Here is a 22,109-nt window from a genome sequence, read left to right on the forward strand (position 1 = left end):
CACCGCCCCAAGGAGAGAGACCATGCTGGGCTCACTGTGTTTCGGATGGAAAGAACCAAAGCAGCAAATAGAAAATTCCTAGTAGGAAGGAAAAAGGGAGCAGGGCATGAAAATAGAAAACAGAAAGTTCCTAACAGAAGAAAATAAGGCAGTGCAGAGAAAGAGGAATGGAAAATTTCTATTGGAAAGGAAACAAGCTAGAGAATATAAGATTTTTGGTAGAAAGGAAATAGAACAGAGTGCCGAAAATTCCTAAGAGAGGCTTGGAGCAGGTCCCAATTTTGAATCAAGATGGAAACCAAAGATCTTCAAGAACCATGATATAGCGCATTTGATCGGGATAGGAATAAATGAGCTCTATGAAACAATCTCCTATCTTGTCAATATTTTCTAAAATAAAACTATCTCGATTTCACTTATGAAATTCATGGAGAATCGAGCAGGTCCCAATTCCGAATCGAGTGTGATCAATCAAGATGTGAACCAAAGATCTTCAAGAACCATGATATAATGCATTTGATCAAGATAGGAATAAATGAGCTTCAAGAAACAATCTTCTATATTGCTAGAATTTTCTGAAATGTAACTATCTCGGTTTCATATATGAAATTTATATAAAATCTTCGAAGATAAAACTTTTCCTCCATAAGAAAAAAAAACTTACTATTTTGAGGTCTGATGCTAGGCCGCTGCTCAATACCTTAGTAGATTGACTCTATTATATAAGTTGGTTCTTAACTTTTATTACATATCATAAGTAAGTAGTTGGATATTAAAATGAGCAATCTCAAAAGATCAACAAAAATAAAAGAATCAAAACGACCATACTGACCAACAAACCCAGAGAATCAAATCAACCCCAAAGAAGCATAATGATCAAAGCCATCTCAATATGCAATATCAATCAACAAATTTTTTCCCCAAGGTCAATAAAGTTGGTTGAGAGTTCTTTTCTATACCTTAAAAAAGGTAACCCTTTTAAACTTGATACTAAATTTGTTGCATAACATTAAAGATGCGATGAGGTGGTTCCCCCACTAGCTCTCTGTCCAATACTTTATGTGATTATTATTGCACATCAACAATCATTACTCACATAAAAACCATCATGGTCTAAATCGAAAAAAATAATACTCATCATTATTCACATAATAACAAGAAATACTAAGAAAACTCTAAAGCAAGTCAAACCTTCTCTTTAGGGCGTAATTATAATTCAAAAGCCATAGTTATATGGTTGAGATAGCTGAGATAAAATATATTTCTTGTATTTATTATGTAAGAGGAAGATATTAACACTAGTAACTCCTCTTAGTTGCTTGTTGTTGGTTGTTATTTATCTTTTACATGAAAAGTTATTTTAGGATAATTGCCCTTCTAGATAACCTCCATTTGTCCAAATAAATTTCATTAGAAAACTAATTCTGACGACAAACTACCTTGTACATGTAGGATATTTTGCACCTACCCACTCTTCGATAGAGGGTTGCTGCTCAACATGGTGTTCAGTCTACCTACTAGATTCCACAACTATAAGAGGTCTTCATAATCGCCAGTTGATGCTTTAGCTAATTATAAGACACATGATGATTGCATAGGAGATGATTTTCTATGGATTCTACCTCTTTGGGACAAGGATATACTCAATCAAAAGGTTCCTAGAAGAAAAAAATTTAAAAAAAGTTAGATTATATGGCTGCGGAAACTAAAATCTAAACTAAAAATTAAAGAAAGAGTACTTGCAAGAATACCAAAAATACTAATCCATCGACTTTTGTGAGGAACGGGAGGTATTCAAACACCTCGCTTTCCCCTAGAGTGTCTAAAGGGAAAAAAAAAAGTTAGGCTAATTTAGGACAAAGCTATATGAATTATACAGAAATAAAAATCTGTGCCATGGAAGATAAAGAAAAAAAAAGAGATTAAGAAGAACTTTCTTAAGATGCGCTAAGCCCCACGCTGGATCTCTTGGGAATCCATTAAGTCGATCTCTACTCAGATCAATTTAGATCGAACAATGAGAAGCCCAAATTGATAATTCGAGCCATTGGATATAATCCATTGACTTATCTATCAAAACTCATCTCATTTGGAGATTAGCATTGCATCAAGTGATCAAGAAAAAAGATAGTTTAAATAATATGAAATAATATATATATATATATATATTGATTACTTGATGTATAGAGTAAAAGTCTCCAAAGTCTTATGATTTTTTGTGTATAAGTAGTTTACAACATAGTGATCACATACAATGACTCGAATCATTGATGTAGGATTTTCATTATTCAATTTTAAGCTGACTGAATGAGTAGAGATCCACTCAAGTGTAGCCAAGTCACTCCCTTTCTCTCTTTTATATATATATATATATATGTACATATGTATGCATGTAGATAGATTCTCTATCCTTTCTCATTCAATCCTACCCCTACCTCAATATATCATGAAATCAGAAATATTGAAGCACATGCAATAAAAGAGAAAAGCGATACACATAGTCATAGTTGATGGTATTAAAAAGTCGTACAGTATTATGCATGTGCTGATTTCATGTTGATAGTATAATTTACATAGAAAAAAAATCCAAAGCACCTAATAGAGTTAAAAGAAAAAGTACTGACACCTTATTTGCAAATCATTTCACTTTAACTATAACCTAGTTGTTATTAGAGTTGGCTTATGTTTACCAATGCAATAGTAAAAATATCTCTACCAATAGATTTAAGTTTCAACTATGGATTGGGTGAATATTGAATCAATTATAGATCAAGTCCAAGTGTACAACCCAATTGATCTCTTTTTGTAAGTAGAGCAACAATATAAAATTTATATAGTTGCACAGAATTAAGTGCCCCAATGTACAAGTTGATATAAATTGTATAGCAAGAAATATGCAATATTAATGTTGTAGAATGTTGCAAACATAGAGTAAAACTAATATTTATAATAATAAATGAAATTGCAAATATGTCAAAGTAGACAAAAATGATATATTAATATGGCTAACAAAAGTTACATGTGCTAAAATTCACTCACCACATCTCATACAACTTACGAACTGAACTTTGGGTCAATCTATAATTACTAATTTAAGAGTAACTAACTTGTTTAGACTCATCTAAATATGCATCCTAAAGCTGGCTATGAGGGAGTCCACACTTGGTGGTGCGCATGTATTATTGAAAGACTATGTTTAGTCCTTTATCCAAGTAGAGTAAAATAATTTATTATAAAAATAATAAGTAGACAAAAATTATTATGAACCATTAGTATAACACCAAACATAGACATAAATTAAAATTCTAAATGTTTCTAAGAAAGCTAATAATATAATGAGTAAAAAGAGACAACTAGGCTAAAGCCTAAAGGCTGGTGCTCGAAAGTTGCATGGAATTAAATGGAACATAAATTGCCAGACTTGATCAAATCTAACTTTGGTCAATTTTGAATCTAATCTAATCTCTAGACATGACTAATTAGGTTGCTTTTAGGTCACTTTCAGCTAGGATATGAAATGAATAAAAGTTTATTAACTAATCTATATTTGAATTATTTCTCATGATGTAGTTAGTATTTTTTTTTAGATCGATCAATCTATCACTTGTCATATTATTTTCCAAGGAAGTGGGAGTTTGGTAATTATAAGAACTACAAACAATTATTTTATTAGAATTAATAAATTTACTACTAAAAGTATATTCATAAGAATAAGGATTAATGAAGACAAGTGCAACAAAATGATGTATTTGAGTATTGACCTGAGAGTCTAGATTCGTTTTTGTAAAATGATGTATTTAATCCATAATAGATAGGATCAGATTACTTAATAAAATTGTTAAATTGAAATTTAAATTTTTGATCTATTTAATAAATAAATCGTATTTTGATTGATAAATTTTTAATTTATTCAGTATTCCATTCGATCCGTATTTTGTCTGTCCCGACCCATTGCCACCGCTATTTGCGTTGAATTTAAGATCCAAAAATCCAATAACACATTTCTCTTTATCCTACGGTCCAGAGCGCGATCCAGCCACCAACCCGGCGGTAAGTGCTCTCGATTCTCGCCATTTCTTACCTTCTCTCTTCTCTCTCCAATCGTCGAGAAAAATAGGACCTTCGCTCAACTTTTTCTTATCGAAATCACGGAAGAATTGTTCATTTTGGGATTTTTGTCGGCGAAAAAATAATTTTTTTTTTTACAAACTTACTCTTTTAGGTTATGAGACACCAATTTTTGGTACAAATCATCTACTTTTGTTAAGAGACATTTCTTCCACATTTAAATTCACCAAGAAACCGTGAACAATCGGAAAACATGGAAGATAATCTATCTGGTGACTTTTTTTGGGCCAAAAATTGATATTTGAACTAATTTACGCACTGCCCTTTGGTTTGACGCAGATGATGGCTGCTTTATCCACGTTACTTGTAAAAAGGTGCCATTTTTGTTCGATTCTGTTTAGTTATTTAGCTTTTAGGGTAGAAATTGTGCTTCTTGATCTCATGGTTTGGTTTGAACTCATCAGGGGCATTGCAAGGAAACTGGTGCCCATCGTATATACCTTACATGTCATACCAAGAAGGAATTTTTGCAATGCTGTTGCTGGAGGAGGAGCTCATTCTAATCAGAGGGTGGAAAAACCTCAAGTAAGAAACCTCAGCAGTTGCCTTGTGCCACTAGTAATATTTTCTGTATTTATCTTTCTCCCGTTCTCTTCCGATCATCAAATACAATAAGTGCTATGATCTAAATATGCTTCGACTTGCCAGGTCATATTAGATGCCAATAGATTATGTTTTGGTTATGTGGGGATTGTTGAGCACATGATTTAGGATGGTTTAAGATGGTGCTTGGTTTATGCTGTTGTTTATTTGCAGCTTTTCTGATTCTGGGGTTAAATTGAAACTTTTATTGGAAATTGGGAAAAGGATTTTTTTTTTAAAAAAAATATTTTTTACCTGATCTGATGTCCATGCTTTGCCACTATGTATTTTTGGTGGTAGCAATGTAAATTGAAGGAGAGCATGGATTAGATAGTTGGATGTCAGTAATTCTTGTCAAGAAATGGTTCAAGCGAATATATGATACAATTCAGTAGAGATACAGTTGCAAGAAATTTGGATTCCATGACTCTTACAAAAATTACATATGTAAGGTGCTGACAAATAAGAAATGACTACACGAATATATTATTGAGTCAGAGAGGATAAATTGAAGATGCTTTATCTGCCAGAGGATGAGCCAGTATAACATAGGATGGATGTGAAGTAGTTTAATCGGTAATAGACCTGTAAGAGATGTCATGGTGCCTTGTGGTTAAGGTTATAGAGCTGCTAGCTGCATCTTCATGATGCTTCCATCAATTTTTAATGAACTTTGTTTTTCACTTTTAAACTTACTGCAATATTTTTATCAGAAGTATCTTATTTATTCTAGCATGCTTTAAATACAGTATACAATATCACTGTGAAAGCTAGCCTTATGATGCAGGATCTCTCTCTCCCTCCCTCCCCCCCTCCTCTCTCCCGTCCCCCCTATTTCCTTAGATATTTATCATATATTCATTTATATAAGTTGAAGGTCGTCCAGAACTAATTTTGTGACTATATAGGACTGTGAAGAGAAGGTTGAAGTGACAACTAAGTCTGGCCAACATGACATCGCCATTGTTGGTGGAGGCATGGTGGGCTTGGCCCTTGCATGTGCATTATGTAGGTATTACTGTTACTATACATGGTGGTTTTTTTTTCTTTTAACTACTGTATTCAACCTATTGATATTGTCAGTGTTCCAACATATGGGATCACCTTTAATTTAATGCATGCTATTTATCGAAAGTGTCAATGGTTGCATCAAAATTTTGATACCTGCTATCTGCATTAAAAAAAAAATGGTGAAACTCATTCTAATTCATGTCTGGTATTCTTTTTCCACATGCTTCAGAAGTTGGAGATCAATGTGATTACTTATCACAGAAATATGCCATGATTTGATATTTGAAATTTGTTTGCCATCTAAAAAAATATTTTTTGATTTATATTTGCGAATATGAGACAAGGAACACAGTCATATTACTAAAGTTAAGTAACTAACAGAGTGCTCTAACAGATGTGAGGAGAAGAATACAGGTGTAACTTATGACACCTGGAAGGTAACCTATTCACACATCAAAAATTCATATGCCCAAAGTGCTTAGATAATGGTTGAGATGTCTCATTGTTGGCGATAATGCAAAAAAAGAAAGCCCAAGCCGATAGCATTTAACAATTATCTCCCACTGAACCTTTTCTTCAGCAATTATAACCAATTTTTATTATCGTATACAAAGCAATAATTGTGTTTATGACTTAATTGATTGCGATATATTTAGCTTCAAAATTATTCATTCCCTATTTTGATATTTTTAGGTGTTGTCATTAATTTAAATCAATCCATATGTTGAGGAAACCACCTGCAGTATTAGATGCACTTCTCTGGTTTTTGCCCAATAAGGAAATGTGATGCCGCCATTTGTCCATGCTACACTCAATGGAGGAAGACTGAAGTATTTTACCCTGCAAGATAGGCCCAAATTTCATGAAAAATTATATCATTGCACCTTAAGAATGGATTATATTGATGTCAACTGAAAGTGTCAACATTTGACATATATGAAGTGCCTTACAGAGACAGATTTTAATGCAAGTTATGTGCACTTTAGCTCTCAACTATTTCAAATCTTAAACCATATCAGGTTAACATCCCATGCACTTTCAGTGAAGATCATGCATTCTTTCTATTTTTTCACTCATTTAATATGCTATAATATGCTAGTTTTCTGATAATAAGTCACACTGTTATATCAACGTGTAAGTCAATTAAATCTAATAGTTGATGTATTGTGATATATCTGTAGAATTATTTGAGAAATATTTGTATTATATGGAGATTCTCTTATTTGGTTTCTCAAAAAGTTTGAAGTGTCCAGCACTGGGTCACCTTGGATAGTTGGTTATTTGCAGCACATCGATTTCAATGTAAAGAAGGTAGGTGAGCTCTATCTTTATCAAAACTTCGAATGACCCATCACAATGGCCATTTATCTCAACTCTCAGGATTCACAATGGAGCAGGTTAGCAAAAGTTGTAATGACTTGAAAGAGCATCTTGACATTCATAAGACGGGATATATTTCATTGCCGCTCAAATAATCCACAAATCATGATAATTCCCATTTTTTTATTTATTTGGATAGTTTAGATCTGATCACTGTTTCTAATTTCTTTGATGTTTACCACTAGATGAATGTGGTTATCTGAGCTTCCACATTCTCAAGCATTGGAAAAACTTTATGATTTCTTATCCAAAGTTTTTCATTTTATATCATTAATGTTTAAACTATCATATCTTTCTTTGCATCTCACAGCAAGTATCCCATTGACAAAACATTTAAGTGTCGCGATTATTGATAGCAATCCTGCCCTAGGATTGAGAACTTGGCTCAAGAAAGATGATATACCTGATTCAAGGGTCAGTACAGTTACTCCTGCAACCATATCCTTTTTTGAAGGTATTGATATCCCTGACTTTTTACAATTTACACTCTATCATGTAATGTTGTATTATGTGTTAAATTTGTTAGTCATATATGATTTTGTTTGAAATTTTGATTGATGCAATATGCAGTTAGATGACTTGATGTATTTGTCACGGATTTGGTTTGTAAGATGGTCTTTGAGGAAGAATTATGTTTATTTTCTTAAGTAATGTTAATCACATCTTTACAACAGCACAATAAATCCAGTTACTGTGATAATAGGTCTCTTATTGTATGGAGATTCACATTCCAAAATTTTCTTGTCATATATTATGTTTTTCATATTATTTTATTGATTTTATTTTTTGCTATTAGTTTTAGACTTTATTAGTATCTACAGAAATATCTATCCATGTTCTGACCTCATGAGAAACTTGCCTCTTTTTTTTTTGAGAAATATGAAAGCTATGCTCCTAGCCAGTTTGGACCTTGGACTGGTTGGTTGGTAAATTCGCATCATGTTAATTTGCACCTTGTACTCCTGCTTTTTTTCTTTAACATGAGTGTGTGCTTTAAGGATTCTTTTTCTCTAGATGCAAGCTGCTCGAAAGTTCAGCTTTATTTTTATTTTCTTTCATTACTAATTATCTTTTCATGCATTGTTATAAGCCATCCATCCTGAACTGTTTTTTTCCTCATTCGAAGGTCTCTTGCTTTTATCTTGAGCTATGGGTCTGACAGATAGCTCTTTTGAAACTGAAATTAGTTTTCAATGAAACTGATATTATATGGTGGATGTATCATAACTTTAGAAATGATAGAATTAATTACAGATTTCAGGAGAGCAGTGGCTGAAAATCAGTAGATGGTGTGGTTCTGTTGCATAGGCCAAACGTGACCCTGCTTAAGGTCTCGGTACAAAAGCATGTTGAAGGATAAATCACAGGTTGGAATACCAAAAATGACTCTGATGATAGGCGGTGATAAGGGTGTTTACTTTGGATAAAAAACATTTTGTATAATCAGATCCATAATGTTGAACCCCAACTGAGTGGGGAAAGCTTGTTAATTTCTGTATGTCTCAAAGAATCTGTATGACAAATCATTAATTGAATAGAGTATCAGCTAAAAAACAATTTTGTTGTCTATTGTTTCTGTGTTCCATTTAAATTTCTGAAATTGATCATGTTAGTCAGAGGTTTAAGGTTGAAAGTTGATAGTAAACAACCCTCAAAGCTATAGAGGCTTTAAAAATCTATCATGAATAATAAATCCATTTTATGGCTGTCCTGCAGTAACCAAATTAATATGATTCCTCAAAGGGCACCAGCAACGAGAGAAGGAAAAGAAAAGAGAATAGATGTGAAGGTCCATATGTATATGTGAGGAAAGATAAGGTGAAGAAGGGAGAGAACGAGAGAGAAGAACAGCATGGGCATGGTTGCAGCAGCATGCCATGAGTCAGCTTCTCTTTATATAAAGAATCAGACTGACCACAATAGCTGGATGAACAAAAAAAGCCCCTGTTAGTCATAGTCAGTCACTGCATCTTTTGGACTTGCAAGTATCAATTTTATAACATGTAGTCAAGGTCCAGGTTAGCTAATTTATGATACATAAGACCATTAATCACTAGCACTTCCTCTTCAGCAAGTGCATGAACATCGAAACACTCAGTTTGGAAGTGAGAATTGTTTTCAGCAAACGGATTTTGCTTGTGACCTAGTGATTAGCTAATCAATGGTCATAATAACTCGAGGTTGCCTAGTTTTTGCTTTCAAAACTGCCTGCTTGCTTGATTGAGTTGAGAAATGCTGGTTCTCGTTCAGTCCAATTTCCTTGTCTTCAAAATATCTTCCTTTAGGTACTTTCACTTCTTCTATATTCTTTTCTTCCTACATATTGTCTGTTGTATTACACTTGTTTTCATATTTGCTGCAGTAGAGTTCTTGTCTTCCTGATGTGTTCCAGGCAAGGCTTTATTGAAAAGTTTGACAAATCTACTAGTGAACTTTTGTGGCTTGTTTGGACTTATCTATTCTATTCATGAGTTCTTTTATGTGCCAATCTATCATTTAGGTTAATGGATGAGTGAACATGATTGTATGACGAGACTTAGTTTTCTAAGGCTTATAATGGCAACTGAATTCATTTTTTTGTCTGTATTTTGCATTGCGAAAGTTATTATTGTGGATTTTAAGCACCTTGTTTCCAACTTTTATATTTGCTGTAGCATTTACTATTGATAAATTATCTCCCCTCTTTAATAGATTAGTACCATATTCTTATATCTGCATAGTGTTTGCTTAATACAACAACCCTTCTTCGATGAAAGTACTATAACGCATTTAATTGAATGTTTTCTAACATTGTCATTTATTTTGTAGAGATTGGTGCTTGGGAGTATGTTAAGCAACAAAGACATGCTTTTTTTGATCAAATGCAGGTGCTTGTTCCTTTCGTACTTTCTTCAGTGTCGTTTACCATGGTTGAACTAATTTATTCAGTAGAAATATTGTTATATTGTCGAGTACAACTTTCCTGGGCAGGGCTAAGTTGATGTGGATACCATGAAGTATCACTTCTGATTTGATATGTGAATTTATCTATATGAGAGTATTCTAGAAAAGTGAAACAGTAAAATGACGATCAAATAATTTTAATTCAACTTTTGGTAACTGAGAAGTTTGTCATATAGTGTGATATGTTACTTATTAATAAAATTGAGAAGATTTATGCTAGCCAATTCTTTTTTCTATTTTTTTGTGCTAAAGCTACACTTTTATTAGAGCATCAGAAACAATGATTTTGGGAATTCAAAATAGGCACTTGGATTTTGGGAGTAACATTATGATGTTCTAGAAGTATGATTTATACAAATTGTATTTGCCAGCAATGATTATATGGCTTATCAAACGCATTAAAATCTACAAATGATTTATAACACTCATGCTGGGATGGTTAACAACCATACATACAAATATTGTTTTCTTTCTGAATTTTTTACTTGAATCATTTATAAGCTCTTCAGTACCATGTTTGGGTTCTAAGTCCTCTTTTACCAATGAAGTGTGTTTGTGTTATGTTTCATGAAATTAACTTTTGAAGTGTCAATGTTATTGAATTGATTAAAACCATTTCAAGGTATAGCTATTTCTTTCTTATTTTTCTGGTAAATATCTATGAGATTGTCGGTTTAGGCTGTGTTTAAATAATTACTAGATACTTGCATGGTGATGGGGTGCCTTTTTAGAAATAGCTTGTGTTAAACACGCACCAACCCAGTTGTTGAAAAATCTTTGTTTGGGCTTTTTTTTCTGTGTAATTTGTATTCAATTTATAGTGCCTATCTAAAAACGAATGTCACAATAGTATTTACACCATATATTGTATATTTGTTTATATCAATCATCATTCATCAACCTACATTTTGTACTTAGAATGCTTATTAGAATCATAAAATTTTGAAGTATCATGTTTTCCATTATTATCAGGTGATTGTGTTTATGCATAGTGCATGACTGTGAAGCAACATCTTGATTTGTAGGTGTCTCATCTTTACCTTGTTGTGAGGTGCATTATTGCTATTGCAAATGAATATCACCATGAACTGAAAATGCCTCATATCCAACCATAATTATTGAAGTAAAAGATTAAAGCCTTTCCTGTTGAAATAGTTCTTAGTTCTTACCCTACTATAAGGATTTTTTTGGCTCATTTTTGTTTCGTTTTATATGCTCTCTCGACTACAATACCAAACAGTAAGGTGATGGCTTAAAAAGAAAAACTGACATGGTGTGTAGAATTCACATGGTATATTGACATTGTCTTGATTAATCTTTTCCTCATAAGGTATCTAAATTTGGATGTTATTTAAGATGCTAGCCCGCTGACATAACTCATTGGTACTTGATATTCTGTAAGTTTAACCATGTGCTTAGACACACTTTTTATAGGTATGGGATTACACAGGGTTGGGCTACACAAGGTATAATGCCAGAGATGTGGGCAAAGAATGTCTTGGGTATGTTGACATATCTGTAGATTTCAATAATTATCATTGAAGCTGTTCTGACTGATAATTTTTAAGACTTTCTGTGATTTAGATGCGTGGTGGAGAACAAAGTGCTCTGCAATTCTCTTTTGTTGTGCTTACAGGTAATCATTCCATCAAATATATTTTTGTGCGATAATATAACCTATTTATTTAAATCTGTGCTGGATTGTTGTTTTTAATGTCGCATTTAATGAGCTACAAATGACTTCTGCTTCCTTTCTGTAGCTGCTTTCTGCTGGTCCTTTACATTAAAACTAACAGGCATTTTTTTTTCTGATGGTCATTAAGGAGCTAATTTGCGAAAATGTTCCATTCCCTTTTGTGATTGTCCAATATAATTTTAGTCACCATCATAGTCTACTTGCCTCAATATGGTTCATGTAACAAATAGAAAATATATTCCATATATACATGTAAACCTTTCATCCTTGTTCTCTCTATGGATGATAACTAGAGAGTTGCCTATCAGGAGAAGCATTTGGTCATAGGGCTTTCTAATTAGCTAATGAAAGAATTTGGGATTAGGCACCGATAACATTTTAGCATGGTTGTGAAGGGGGAAATGAGAATCTATCTTAATATGCTTGGTCTACTCATGGAACATGTGATCTTTGGCACAAGGTATGACACTATGGTTGGTTGCTGTAAAGGGGTGTTGGTGAGGAGAGAAAAGTATGTGCTAACAAGGCACCAAGCCAAATAAGCTATGCTAGTGATGGCTTTGGAAAGTCAGTAGGCTTCAAAACATGGACGAATGAGAATGTCATGTTTTTCTGGTGTTCTAAAAGATAAGAAAATTGTTGAGCAAGTTTGGAAAAGTGATTGCTAGATGATTCATTAAATCATAGCTGTTGCCCAAGGTGACAACCCAAGAGGGGGGGGGGGGTGAATTGGGTTTTCTAAAAATTATGTTCCCTAATTTTTACTTTGAATAGAATGCAGCGGAATGATAAGATGTTATTTACTTAAGCTCTAGGCAATTACAAGTAAAGCAGTGGAAAATTAAGCTAGAGCAATTATACTATGGCTTTAGGGTGCAATTGATTTAAAATTAACTTATAGTTGTATGATCAATTTTAATCTATGTGTATGGTAAGAATGGAGTGGAAGCTAAGCAAATTCTAAACAATCACTTGTAACTCTATAGAAAACAAAGCTAGAGATATTACACAATCAAGCATGAATGTAAGGCATGAAATACAAGAGATAAGGCATCACAAACACAAAGATGTATAGTGGTTCGGTGCACCCCATCACCTACATCCACTCCCCAAGATCTCTTGGGAATTTCACTATAATCCCTCAGATTACAGTCGGTTGTTTTACAAGCTCACAACCCAACTTGTTGTTTTGCGAGATCACAACGAACTCGGTCGGTTTTCACAGGCTCACCGACTAGAACCAACCGATTGTTTTCACGGGCTCACAATCCAACCCAGTTGGTTTTTCCAAAGGCTCACCAACCACAAGCTTACAACGATTGTTTTCCGGGTTCACAATCAACCCAGTTGGTTTTCCCAAAGGCTCACCAACCACAACCTTACAACCAAGGTCTGCTGAACCGACCTGTACCGGTCGGTTCAGCCCGTACCGGACCGGTGCCGACTGGCACCGGTCCGGTACAGGGGTATAAAACGGTTCCGACCCAAACAGGGTCGGAATCGATTGGTTCTGTACCTGGACCGGTGCGAACCGGCCCGGTTCGCGCCGGTACAAGCCGGTACCGGTGCGAACCGGCCCGGTACAAGCCGGTACCGGTGCGAACCGGCCCGGTTCGCACCGGTCCAAGCCACACTTTCCCCGCGCGGGGGTGCGCAGGGAAGAGCGCCCGCGCGCGGGGAAGAGCGCCCACGCAGCTGGAGCCCGCGTGGGCCTTTTAAATGCCACATTTGTTTTTTTTTTTGAAAAACGCGCGCGGATGCGCGAGCGGAGAACGCGCGCCCGCGCGCGATTCCCCGCGTAGGAATCGCGCCCGCGCGCGATTCCCTGCGGGGCACCGGGCCCACGTGGGCTGCCAGCCCGCGTGGGGGCATTAAATGCCACAGAGTGGCATTAAATGCCACTCTGTGGCATTTGACGCGTCCGCGCGCGTCCGCGGACGCGCGCGGACGCATTTTTTTTTAAATTGGGAAACGCGCGCGAGCGGAACGCGCGCCCGCGCGCGTTTCCCCGCATAGGAAACGCGCCCGCGCGCGATTCCCAGCAGGGAATCGCGCCCGAGCGCGGTTCCCCGCGCGGGGCACCGTGCCCACGCGGGCTGGCTGGCAGCCCGCGTGGGGGCATTAAATGCCACAGAGTGGCATTAAATGCCACTCTGTGGCATTTGAAGCGTACGCGCGGACGCGCGCGGACGCGTTTTGTTGTTTTTTTTTTAATTTCCGCTCGCGCGTCTGCGCGCGCGGCTCCGGTTCGGTACCGGTTCCAAGCCGGTACCGAACCGGAACCGTACCGGTGCCGGTGCTCACCGGTACGCCGGTACAATCGGTTCTGCGAACCTTGCTTACAACGTTGGTTTTTCCTTTGGCTCACCAACAAACCTTAACCCCTTGATTCAATCCCTTGATTGAATCAAGTTACAAGATATTAGAACAAGAATTTAAAACAAATACAAGCTTCTTAAACAAGCAAATATAGCAATGTAAACAAGTAGAGTAAAGAGAAGAAGCCCTCAAACAAATTTGTAGATGAAGGAACTCGGCTTCTTCTTTACTTGACCCTCTTCTGATTTAGCACGAGGTAGAAGATCACTGAGGCAGCACACAGTTGAAGAGGAAGCTTTGGGATTCACTTGGATGCTCTTCTTCTCTCTCTTTTACTTTGAATGGCCCTTTTGTGCTTTTGGGAGATTTTCCTTGTAATCTCTTTGAAATCTCTTCCCTAAATGTTCTCTCCCACTTCCATCCTTTCTTTCCTAGCTCTCCTCTTGATTTTATAGCTTTAGAGGGAGTGGAAACAAAAATCTAGCCGTTAGAGACAAAAATAGAGCCGTTGGAATCAAGAAAAAACTAGCCGTTATGCCTCCCAGCGTGCTGGAGTCGACTCGGCTGAAGTAGGAGTCGACTCGGCTGAAACAGGAGTCACTTGTGAATAGTAGTCTGTCGGCACTGTAGCTAGGAGTCGACTCCGCACTGTAGCGCTGAAGTTGGAGTCGACTCGAGCACTGTAGTGCTGAAAATCAACTCTCTGTCTTTTTGTCTGCTCTCAGTTGGAGTCGACTCGCAGAGTCCCGGAGTCGACTCGAGCACTGTTCCTTGAAACTCCAGAGTGCCAGAGTCGACTCTGAACTTCCAGGAGTCGACTCGAGGACTATTCTTTTGAATCTTTCTTTGAATTTGCTCCTCCAATTTGAATCCTTTGAACTTGAAACTTGGGCCAATGAAGTGTAGCTTTCTTCCAACTCTTCTTGAGAGCTTTTGAGGCCTTCTTGTATTTATCCAACTTGCTATGTTCCTTGCAATACAAATTATCTTTCTTCTTGCAACACACACATTAGTATTTATACTTCAAGGTTTTGTGATCATCAAAATCAATCTTTAAATCAATCTTTGGGTCATCAATAGCCTACACAATATTTGAGCAAAGCCAAGGGGAATAAAGTGGTGGTGGTGGGGGACTTCTATGAGATTCTTCATGGCACCACAATACAACCAAAAATCCAGAAAATAGCGTCATGTGGAATTGTGCAAAGTGAAACATATTTAAACAACCACATAGAAAGGGTGTACGGTATACAAGAGTACTTGCAGATTGTTAATTTTGTCATAATGTACAAAGTCTTACCTTCAGGTGGATGTAATTTAATCTGATTCTTAATTTGGAGGTTTCTTTTTACAACTAATTAATTTTTTATTAATTAGATAAACTAACATAATTCTATTAACATATAGGAGCCAAGTAGATTCATAAGAAATTAACGTGATCTGGGAATGGAAATTTGTTAAGTACATAAAGAACTTAAACTTTTTGTCCAGCCAAATATTCCGATCATTATCAGTACATTTTTAGTTGTTCTTATGAAAAACAGAAAACGTCCGGTAGTCCAATAGAACAACACAAATTCGATATTCCACCAGGAAGTGGATAAACAAATGTGATCCCTTTCTTTATGTGAGAGTTCAGAAATATAAAAACTTTGCTGACAGTTCAAAATAATCTAGTCTTTCATGCAAAAAGAAAATTTCAGTTTTTTTGTTAAAATATGTTAATGGTTCAAAGTAAATGAAACATATTGCATCTATTAACTATGGGTGTCCATTTTTGCAAGCTTATTCATTTTCACTGGCATCATTGTTTCCTGGAATTTATCTCAATAGCATACAACATGTAAATGATGACAATAAATAATAATGATACCTTGTCTGATAAATGACTGCCTATCTGTTAGAAGTACAGATTATTATTGATTCTATTCACCTCTCTTAAGGCTTCCAAAATTATATCATAGCAGGAAAAAGACTTCGAGAAGACAGTCTACCCTGCCAGATTAACATCTATGAGTTTCCAGTCAAAATATCCGTCTGCTGGAACAGCTACTTATCAAGCAGGCAATAAGAGCACTTCATCAGGAACAACTCTGTCTGATGATACTTCTGAACAAATCCATCATGATCATTTGGTGAAGTTGGACCTGAGTAATGGAAAGAGCCTCCACGCAAAATTGGTGGTAATTGTTAACTCCAGTCATTGATCCTTTCCAGTCAATGTCCGTGGAGATGTTAAACTTTTGACAATAAACTCTTGGCTGATAATCAAATGTTACATAGAAATGTACCTTTAGGGTGGCAATGGAGTTCTTGTTTGTTCCTTTTCTCAATGAAACCATGGAGCCAATCTTATCTATTAGGTTCATTACAGGTTGGAGCTGATGGTGCCAAGTCACACGTTAGGGAGATAGCTGGATTGAAGACTACTTGCTGGAATTATTCACAAAGTGCAGTTATATGTACAGTTGAGCATACTGTGGAAAATCATTGTGCGTGGCAGAGATTTCTGCCTTCTGGTCCAATTGCACTCTTACCTATAGGTGACAAGTTTAGCAATATTGTGTGGACAATGGGTCCAGAGGAATCTTTGCACCATAAATCAATGAGCGAGGATGATTTTGTAAAGGCAGTGAACCATGCTCTGCATTATGGTTACGGCCCTTATCCCCAGTCAAGTATTCTTGATCGTTACATGGAGAGATTTTCTTGGGTTACTGGTCATGGGACTCCATCAACAACAGAATACTTTGAGGTGCCACCCAAAGTTACAAATGTGGTCTCAGAAAGAATGGCTTTTCCTCTATCACTAATGCATGCTCATGATTATGCATCAGAACAAGTGGTGCTTATTGGTGATGCAGCACATACAGTCCATCCTTTAGCTGGTCAGGGTGTCAATTTAGGGTTTGGAGATGCATCTGCTTTAGCAAAGGTTATTGCTGAAGGTCTAAAAGTGGGCACTGACCTCGGACAGGTATTAACCCAATTTTTAGTAATTTTAATTTTGACTTGAAGTTTAATTAATTCTTATTCTAGGCTAGGATATTATAGACTAGATCAAATGTTGCAGTACTATGCTGTAATATGGCCTTCATTTGAAATTATTTCTACTAAATTCTGTTAATATAATTGCTGCAATGGAGTACTACAAGATTAAGTTCATTCATGAGATTTATATTGTATATTTTATTGCATGTTATCTTGAAACTTCAATTTTAGTGGCTTCTACGATGCCTACACTTATAAGGTAAGACAGGACACTACATGATACTCCAAAAATGGAGTATCCTGTTTAAGTTAGCAAGAAGTGTGGGCATTTGTTTTTTTTTTTTCTGGATGTCCTATTAAAAAATGCCTTACTACAATTGGTGACACTTCAGAACTATACTACCAATATTAGTTTAAACTGCTCACACTCTTCTAGTGTGCCATACCCATTTTTGCCTTTTTGTTTAATGTTGTTACAACATATGTAAATTTTCTTTAATTAAAAATATTAGTGTTAAGTTTCACTTTCCATCAACAATAAGATATTTATTTTTCCTATGACCGTAAATTGTATTCCTCAGGAGTGTCCCTTCATCAATAGTTTTGGTGGTTAAAGTGTTGAAAACTTTGGGGTACCTGGACACTTGGTCCTGTGCCATGAACTGGTAATTCTTTTGCATAAGGAAGCTTAATGACTGTTTATGTTGCAGTTTTGTCTCTCTTGTGCAAATAAAAAATTCTGTAATATTATTTTTTCATTATAGTCATTCTTTTAGACCATTATACATTGTCGCTAGTTTGCTTCTTTCATATGGTGGACTCTGAATTTGGTCTTCTATAGATTTGTTTAAAGTTAAATCTTATAATGTAGGGTATGATGCTTATTCCTGAATGAAATCTGTTCCGCATATAAGATTTTCATCTTTCTGAGTTCTAGGCACAAACCTATGCATTTATAGCCCCCACATGGTCATGCAGAGAATCATATGACTAGTTGGCATTAGAGGTATCGACACTCATAGCTTCATGTTAATTCATTCTCTAGCAATTTAGATTAAATCTCACTACCTCCTAGATATGCAGTCAATTAGTAGCGGTACTGGATTAGCAAACTCTAGCATTAATTGGTTTTCATAACCAGAACCATCAAGCCCTTGTCTTAACCACTTGTGGTTGGCTTTCTGAATCCTTATTTACCAATTATTCCTATTTAGGGCAACCTCTAGTGTTACAGGAGATTCCTCAAGTGTTCATCAGGTCTGTATTTGGATCAATTTTGCAGTTCGACATGCTTCTTATGACTGACTGTAATAATACATCAAATCTGTACCTTTTAAACCAGGCTTGGGACTGGTGTCAGCAGTGTCAAATGTCAGCTACATGCTTTTTTGTGAACTCTGCTAGCATGGAGAAATGAAAACTCGCCTAATGTTTTATAAGTTCAAATGCAGTATTGGATTATAATACTTGCCATTCTTATAAAGTTTCAAATTTCAGAAGATTATTTGCCCTGAGTTCATGCAAGTGATGAGTAATACAGGTAAAAGATGTGGTGGTGGTTTGTCTAACACAGGATTATCTCATAATTGCTGCTTTAGTAAAAAAGCTGATATACCACCCTCCATCTTAGGCTTGCAAAACTCCCATTTATCACCCTGTAAAACCTGATTTTATTGTGTCTTGTGTACTTAGATACGTCAGGGACATTCTATTTTTGTTCTTTTAGTAATGGATTTAACAAGTGCATTTGCTCTGCATCTTTACGCAGCTCTCCTTACTGAAGCAATATGAGAAGGAACGGAAGGCTGCTAATGTCACTATGATGGCAATACTCGACGGTTTTCAGAAGGCTTATTCTGTCGATCTCGGGCCCATCAATCTCTTGAGGGCTGCTGCATTCCATGGTGCTCAATATATCGGACCGCTCAAAAAGAATATAATGTCATATGCTATGGGCGAGCAAAAGTGGCCACTTTTTTCTTGAAAGAAGGGGGAGAAAAGATTCAATCTTGTATCGATATTCTTACCAACTGGATGTTGAATTTTAAGTAAAATATTTTTCTTTGCTAATTGTTTCACATCAGAACTTCAAAGGAACTTGTAATTGTGTCGGACTAATGAAGTTGATATTGGGCACTATATAAAAGTACCTGTACCAGTAGAGCTGACGAGAATTTGCCCGATTTCTTTACAGGGATGATCCCCTTATGCACATGAAAGGGTCTGCAAAGAAATGATAAGCATGATTTGCCTGCCCGTCCGAAAGGGATGGTACGAGATAATACTATATTGTACCAGTTTAGTATTGTATACGACACAAAAGATGTAATGGTACTCAATGCGCTAAAAAAGTTTCATACTGTATCGATGCAATACTAGTATGGTAGTGAATCTTGACGGCGAGACTTATTAATTTGGATTAGATAATGGGAAAGACTTAGCAACGGGAATCTCGGATTCGGCGTCGATCGGATTTGAGAAGCTTCGAAACCAACTGCAAGCAATTAGGTGAATTAGGCAGTCAGAAAAGCATCCAAGTTCAGTTGCAGATGGTTTTGGTCGGGATGTTCGGGTTTGTCAGAAACTGGACCTAATTGGATTACATGGTCCCAGACGTACATAATTAGCCCACCGGTGCGACTACGTGGTCAATTAGTTGCAGTCAACTGTGATTAGGCTCACAGAGATCTATCCATCTGAGCCATCCATCAACCCCAAGCACCTACTCCAAATGGACAGTCGGTTGCAGCAGCAGCAGGCTTTAGGAGTAGCCACGTAAACGCAGCAAGAGAAACGTGTCGCCAAGAGCTCTCCTTCTCACCTGCTCACTTGCACCTCTAAATTGAGCACATTAGTTTCAGCATCACCTCACCTCAGTGCAGAGAGAGAGAGATGGCACAGAGCAAGGATGATATCAAGCATGGGACGGCCCAGGCAAAGCTATCAGAAGATGAGATGCTGAGGGTGAGGTACAAGCATGGCACCCCCCTGGAAGGTGGCAAGATCGCCGATTCCGAGCCTGTCGATCTCTTCGCCGATGCCCGGAGGATCGCGAGGGAGAAGGATGACGCTTCTGGCGGTGGAGGAGGAGAGAACAAGAGTAGCACAGCCAGGACTTCAGGCTCTTGAAGTAATAGTAGTGCATCAGTGGTGGTTTGTTCTTTGTTGCATGCGTGCTTGGTGTTCTGTCATCAGCCAGTGTCTCTTTTGAATAAGATGGTCTCTGGAGGATAGGAATATAAGGGTTTCCGTGTCGAATGCTTCTTGGCCACTTAATAAGATGATGGTTGTGAGTGATGCTCGGCTTTTTCTTTGCCATGGTGACTAATGATTTGTTAGTTGAACACTGAAGAAAGAATGGGAAGCAGTGTAAGGACTGTGTGAATCCTACGTGGTTTATAGACTATGATATTTGCAGGAATATCGTAGTAGTCCAAATATTTAGTTATTTCTCATGCCAGAAGTGAAAAAATTTGTTCAATGATTAAAGTGAAAAAATGATAAGAGTAAAACAATCAAAAAGACAAGAATTGGAGCAAAGATAAAAAAGGAAAAGCAAATAAGAGGCTATGAAATCTATTTTAGTATAAATATTGTTATAGTTCTATTGTTGGTTTGTGATAGATTGCAAGAGAATTCAGATGAGATTTTCTTACTTATTATATAAAAAGGTGATAAAGCTAGTTTTCTCCAGCAGGAGCTATTGCATTTAGAATTTTTTTCTTGGAGGTTGTAAGAGATTTCGTGTATGAGTAATTTCTCCCTGTATAAATAATTTCTTTTATCAAATAATTCCAGAAAACAATTATTTATATGTGGTCTCCACAAGAGTGACAAGTATCATGTATATATTACATCTTGATTTATCGATCATTTAATGTAGTTGGTTGACGTCTACTTTTACTTTTAGTATGGCTAAAAATAATTTCAAATTTGAGTCTAGCTAGAGTTAATAGTATCATTGGGTTGTTCTTAGTTCGTTCTTGAGCAATATGAATTCTAATCAATTTCTAAGGGTTTGCACTACTTTTTGTCATTAGAAGGAACCAATCTGCCTCCAAGCATTTCCACCAGTTTTTGTTACCATAGGGAGCTAAAGTTCATGTTTTTTGGGATGTTTTTAGTTTGACAAAAACGTTAGGAATGCCACTTCATAGGTTTTTGTATCTGTTCTTGATCTCTCTCTAGTGCATGATGCCAATGGATGGATTCAAGTCCCTGTTAGCTACTTTGGATAAAATTCTGCTTAACTTTTGGTAGAATGGATTCTCCAATATCCTATTGTACTAGATCCAATGGATGCCTGAATAGTTCTGATTTCCTCCCCCTAAAGAGCCAAATATTTATTCTCAGAGAATTTTTGCTATTTTGTGAGCAAGCTAGTCTTGGGTTAGTGTGGTTTTGCTACTGATTATTCATCTCCCTCTTCTTTTTTGATCAATTTAGTTTTCTAGTAAGCTTATTCATAATGCACCTAATTTTCTTCTCTCTCCTTTGACCTCAAGGGACCCACCTATACCACAAAATCATCATGCCACCATTAATTTGTTTAAAGATCCTTTTAAAGTAGGAAATTTTTAAGTCTCCCTTTAATAAAATTTAGATCTTTGTCTCAACCTTAATTTTTAGCACCTTGGCCTAGCCTGCTAAGAACTCTTTTCTCCTCTTTATCTTACCAATTTCACTAATATCAATTTATTAATTGACTTGTTATGCCTCTCTCTCTCTCTCTCTCTCTCTCTGTCTCCTAAAAACCAAACCTACATTGATGTAATAGAGCTTCTTTTATACTCGAGTGATGTTAGAAGTCCCCCGTTTTAATGTTGGAACATATTCATGCATCAAATTTAGCTTGTTGTTCGCGACAAAATAGCTCTAAATTGTTTAACTTCCTTTTTCTTCCTTGTGCGAAGCGGTCATTCACTTTTGGCAGTGGTAACAGCATAGAAGCTGACAGAAGCCTTCCTTGGTCTTCAGTGGCGAAGACTTTTAAGTTACCACAACATTTCTGTTCAGCATTGCCTATTTTGCTATTAGAATGAGATTCTAAAGACCAGAA

The 22,109-nt window shown here is 36.4% G+C and overlaps 2 protein-coding genes across 3 annotated transcripts; both read left to right on the forward strand.

Moving 5' to 3' along the window:
* The first annotated feature begins 3,925 nt into the window (after positions 1 to 3,925).
* LOC120109002 (FAD/NAD(P)-binding oxidoreductase family protein) lies at positions 3,926 to 20,347 on the forward strand. Of its 2 annotated transcripts, none has more exons than XM_039122737.3 (11): positions 3,926 to 4,050; positions 4,408 to 4,442; positions 4,533 to 4,653; positions 5,619 to 5,718; positions 7,412 to 7,555; positions 9,910 to 9,968; positions 11,479 to 11,546; positions 11,629 to 11,680; positions 16,027 to 16,242; positions 16,434 to 17,036; positions 18,819 to 20,347. In XM_039122737.3, exons 2-11 carry the CDS (start codon positions 4,408 to 4,410, stop codon positions 19,032 to 19,034), a joined length of 1,614 nt encoding a protein of 537 aa, XP_038978665.2. In that variant the 5' UTR covers positions 3,926 to 4,050; the 3' UTR covers positions 19,035 to 20,347. The 2 variants fall into 2 exon arrangements, with proteins under 2 accessions (XP_038978665.2, XP_038978666.2); XM_039122738.3 differs by having other exon boundaries at positions 3,996 to 4,050; positions 5,619 to 5,722.
* SMP1 (seed maturation protein) lies at positions 19,943 to 20,347 on the forward strand. The gene has a single exon (XM_088715043.2). It carries the CDS (start codon positions 19,943 to 19,945, stop codon positions 20,177 to 20,179), a length of 237 nt encoding a protein of 78 aa, XP_088571169.2. The 3' UTR covers positions 20,180 to 20,347.
* Positions 20,348 to 22,109: the final 1,762 nt, after the last annotated feature.

This window comes from Phoenix dactylifera, chromosome 2 (genome assembly GCF_051530095.1).
Source record: "Phoenix dactylifera cultivar Ajwa chromosome 2, Ajwa_hap1_PhDact_Kaust_v1.1, whole genome shotgun sequence".
Lineage (NCBI taxonomy): Eukaryota > Viridiplantae > Streptophyta > Magnoliopsida > Arecales > Arecaceae > Phoenix > Phoenix dactylifera.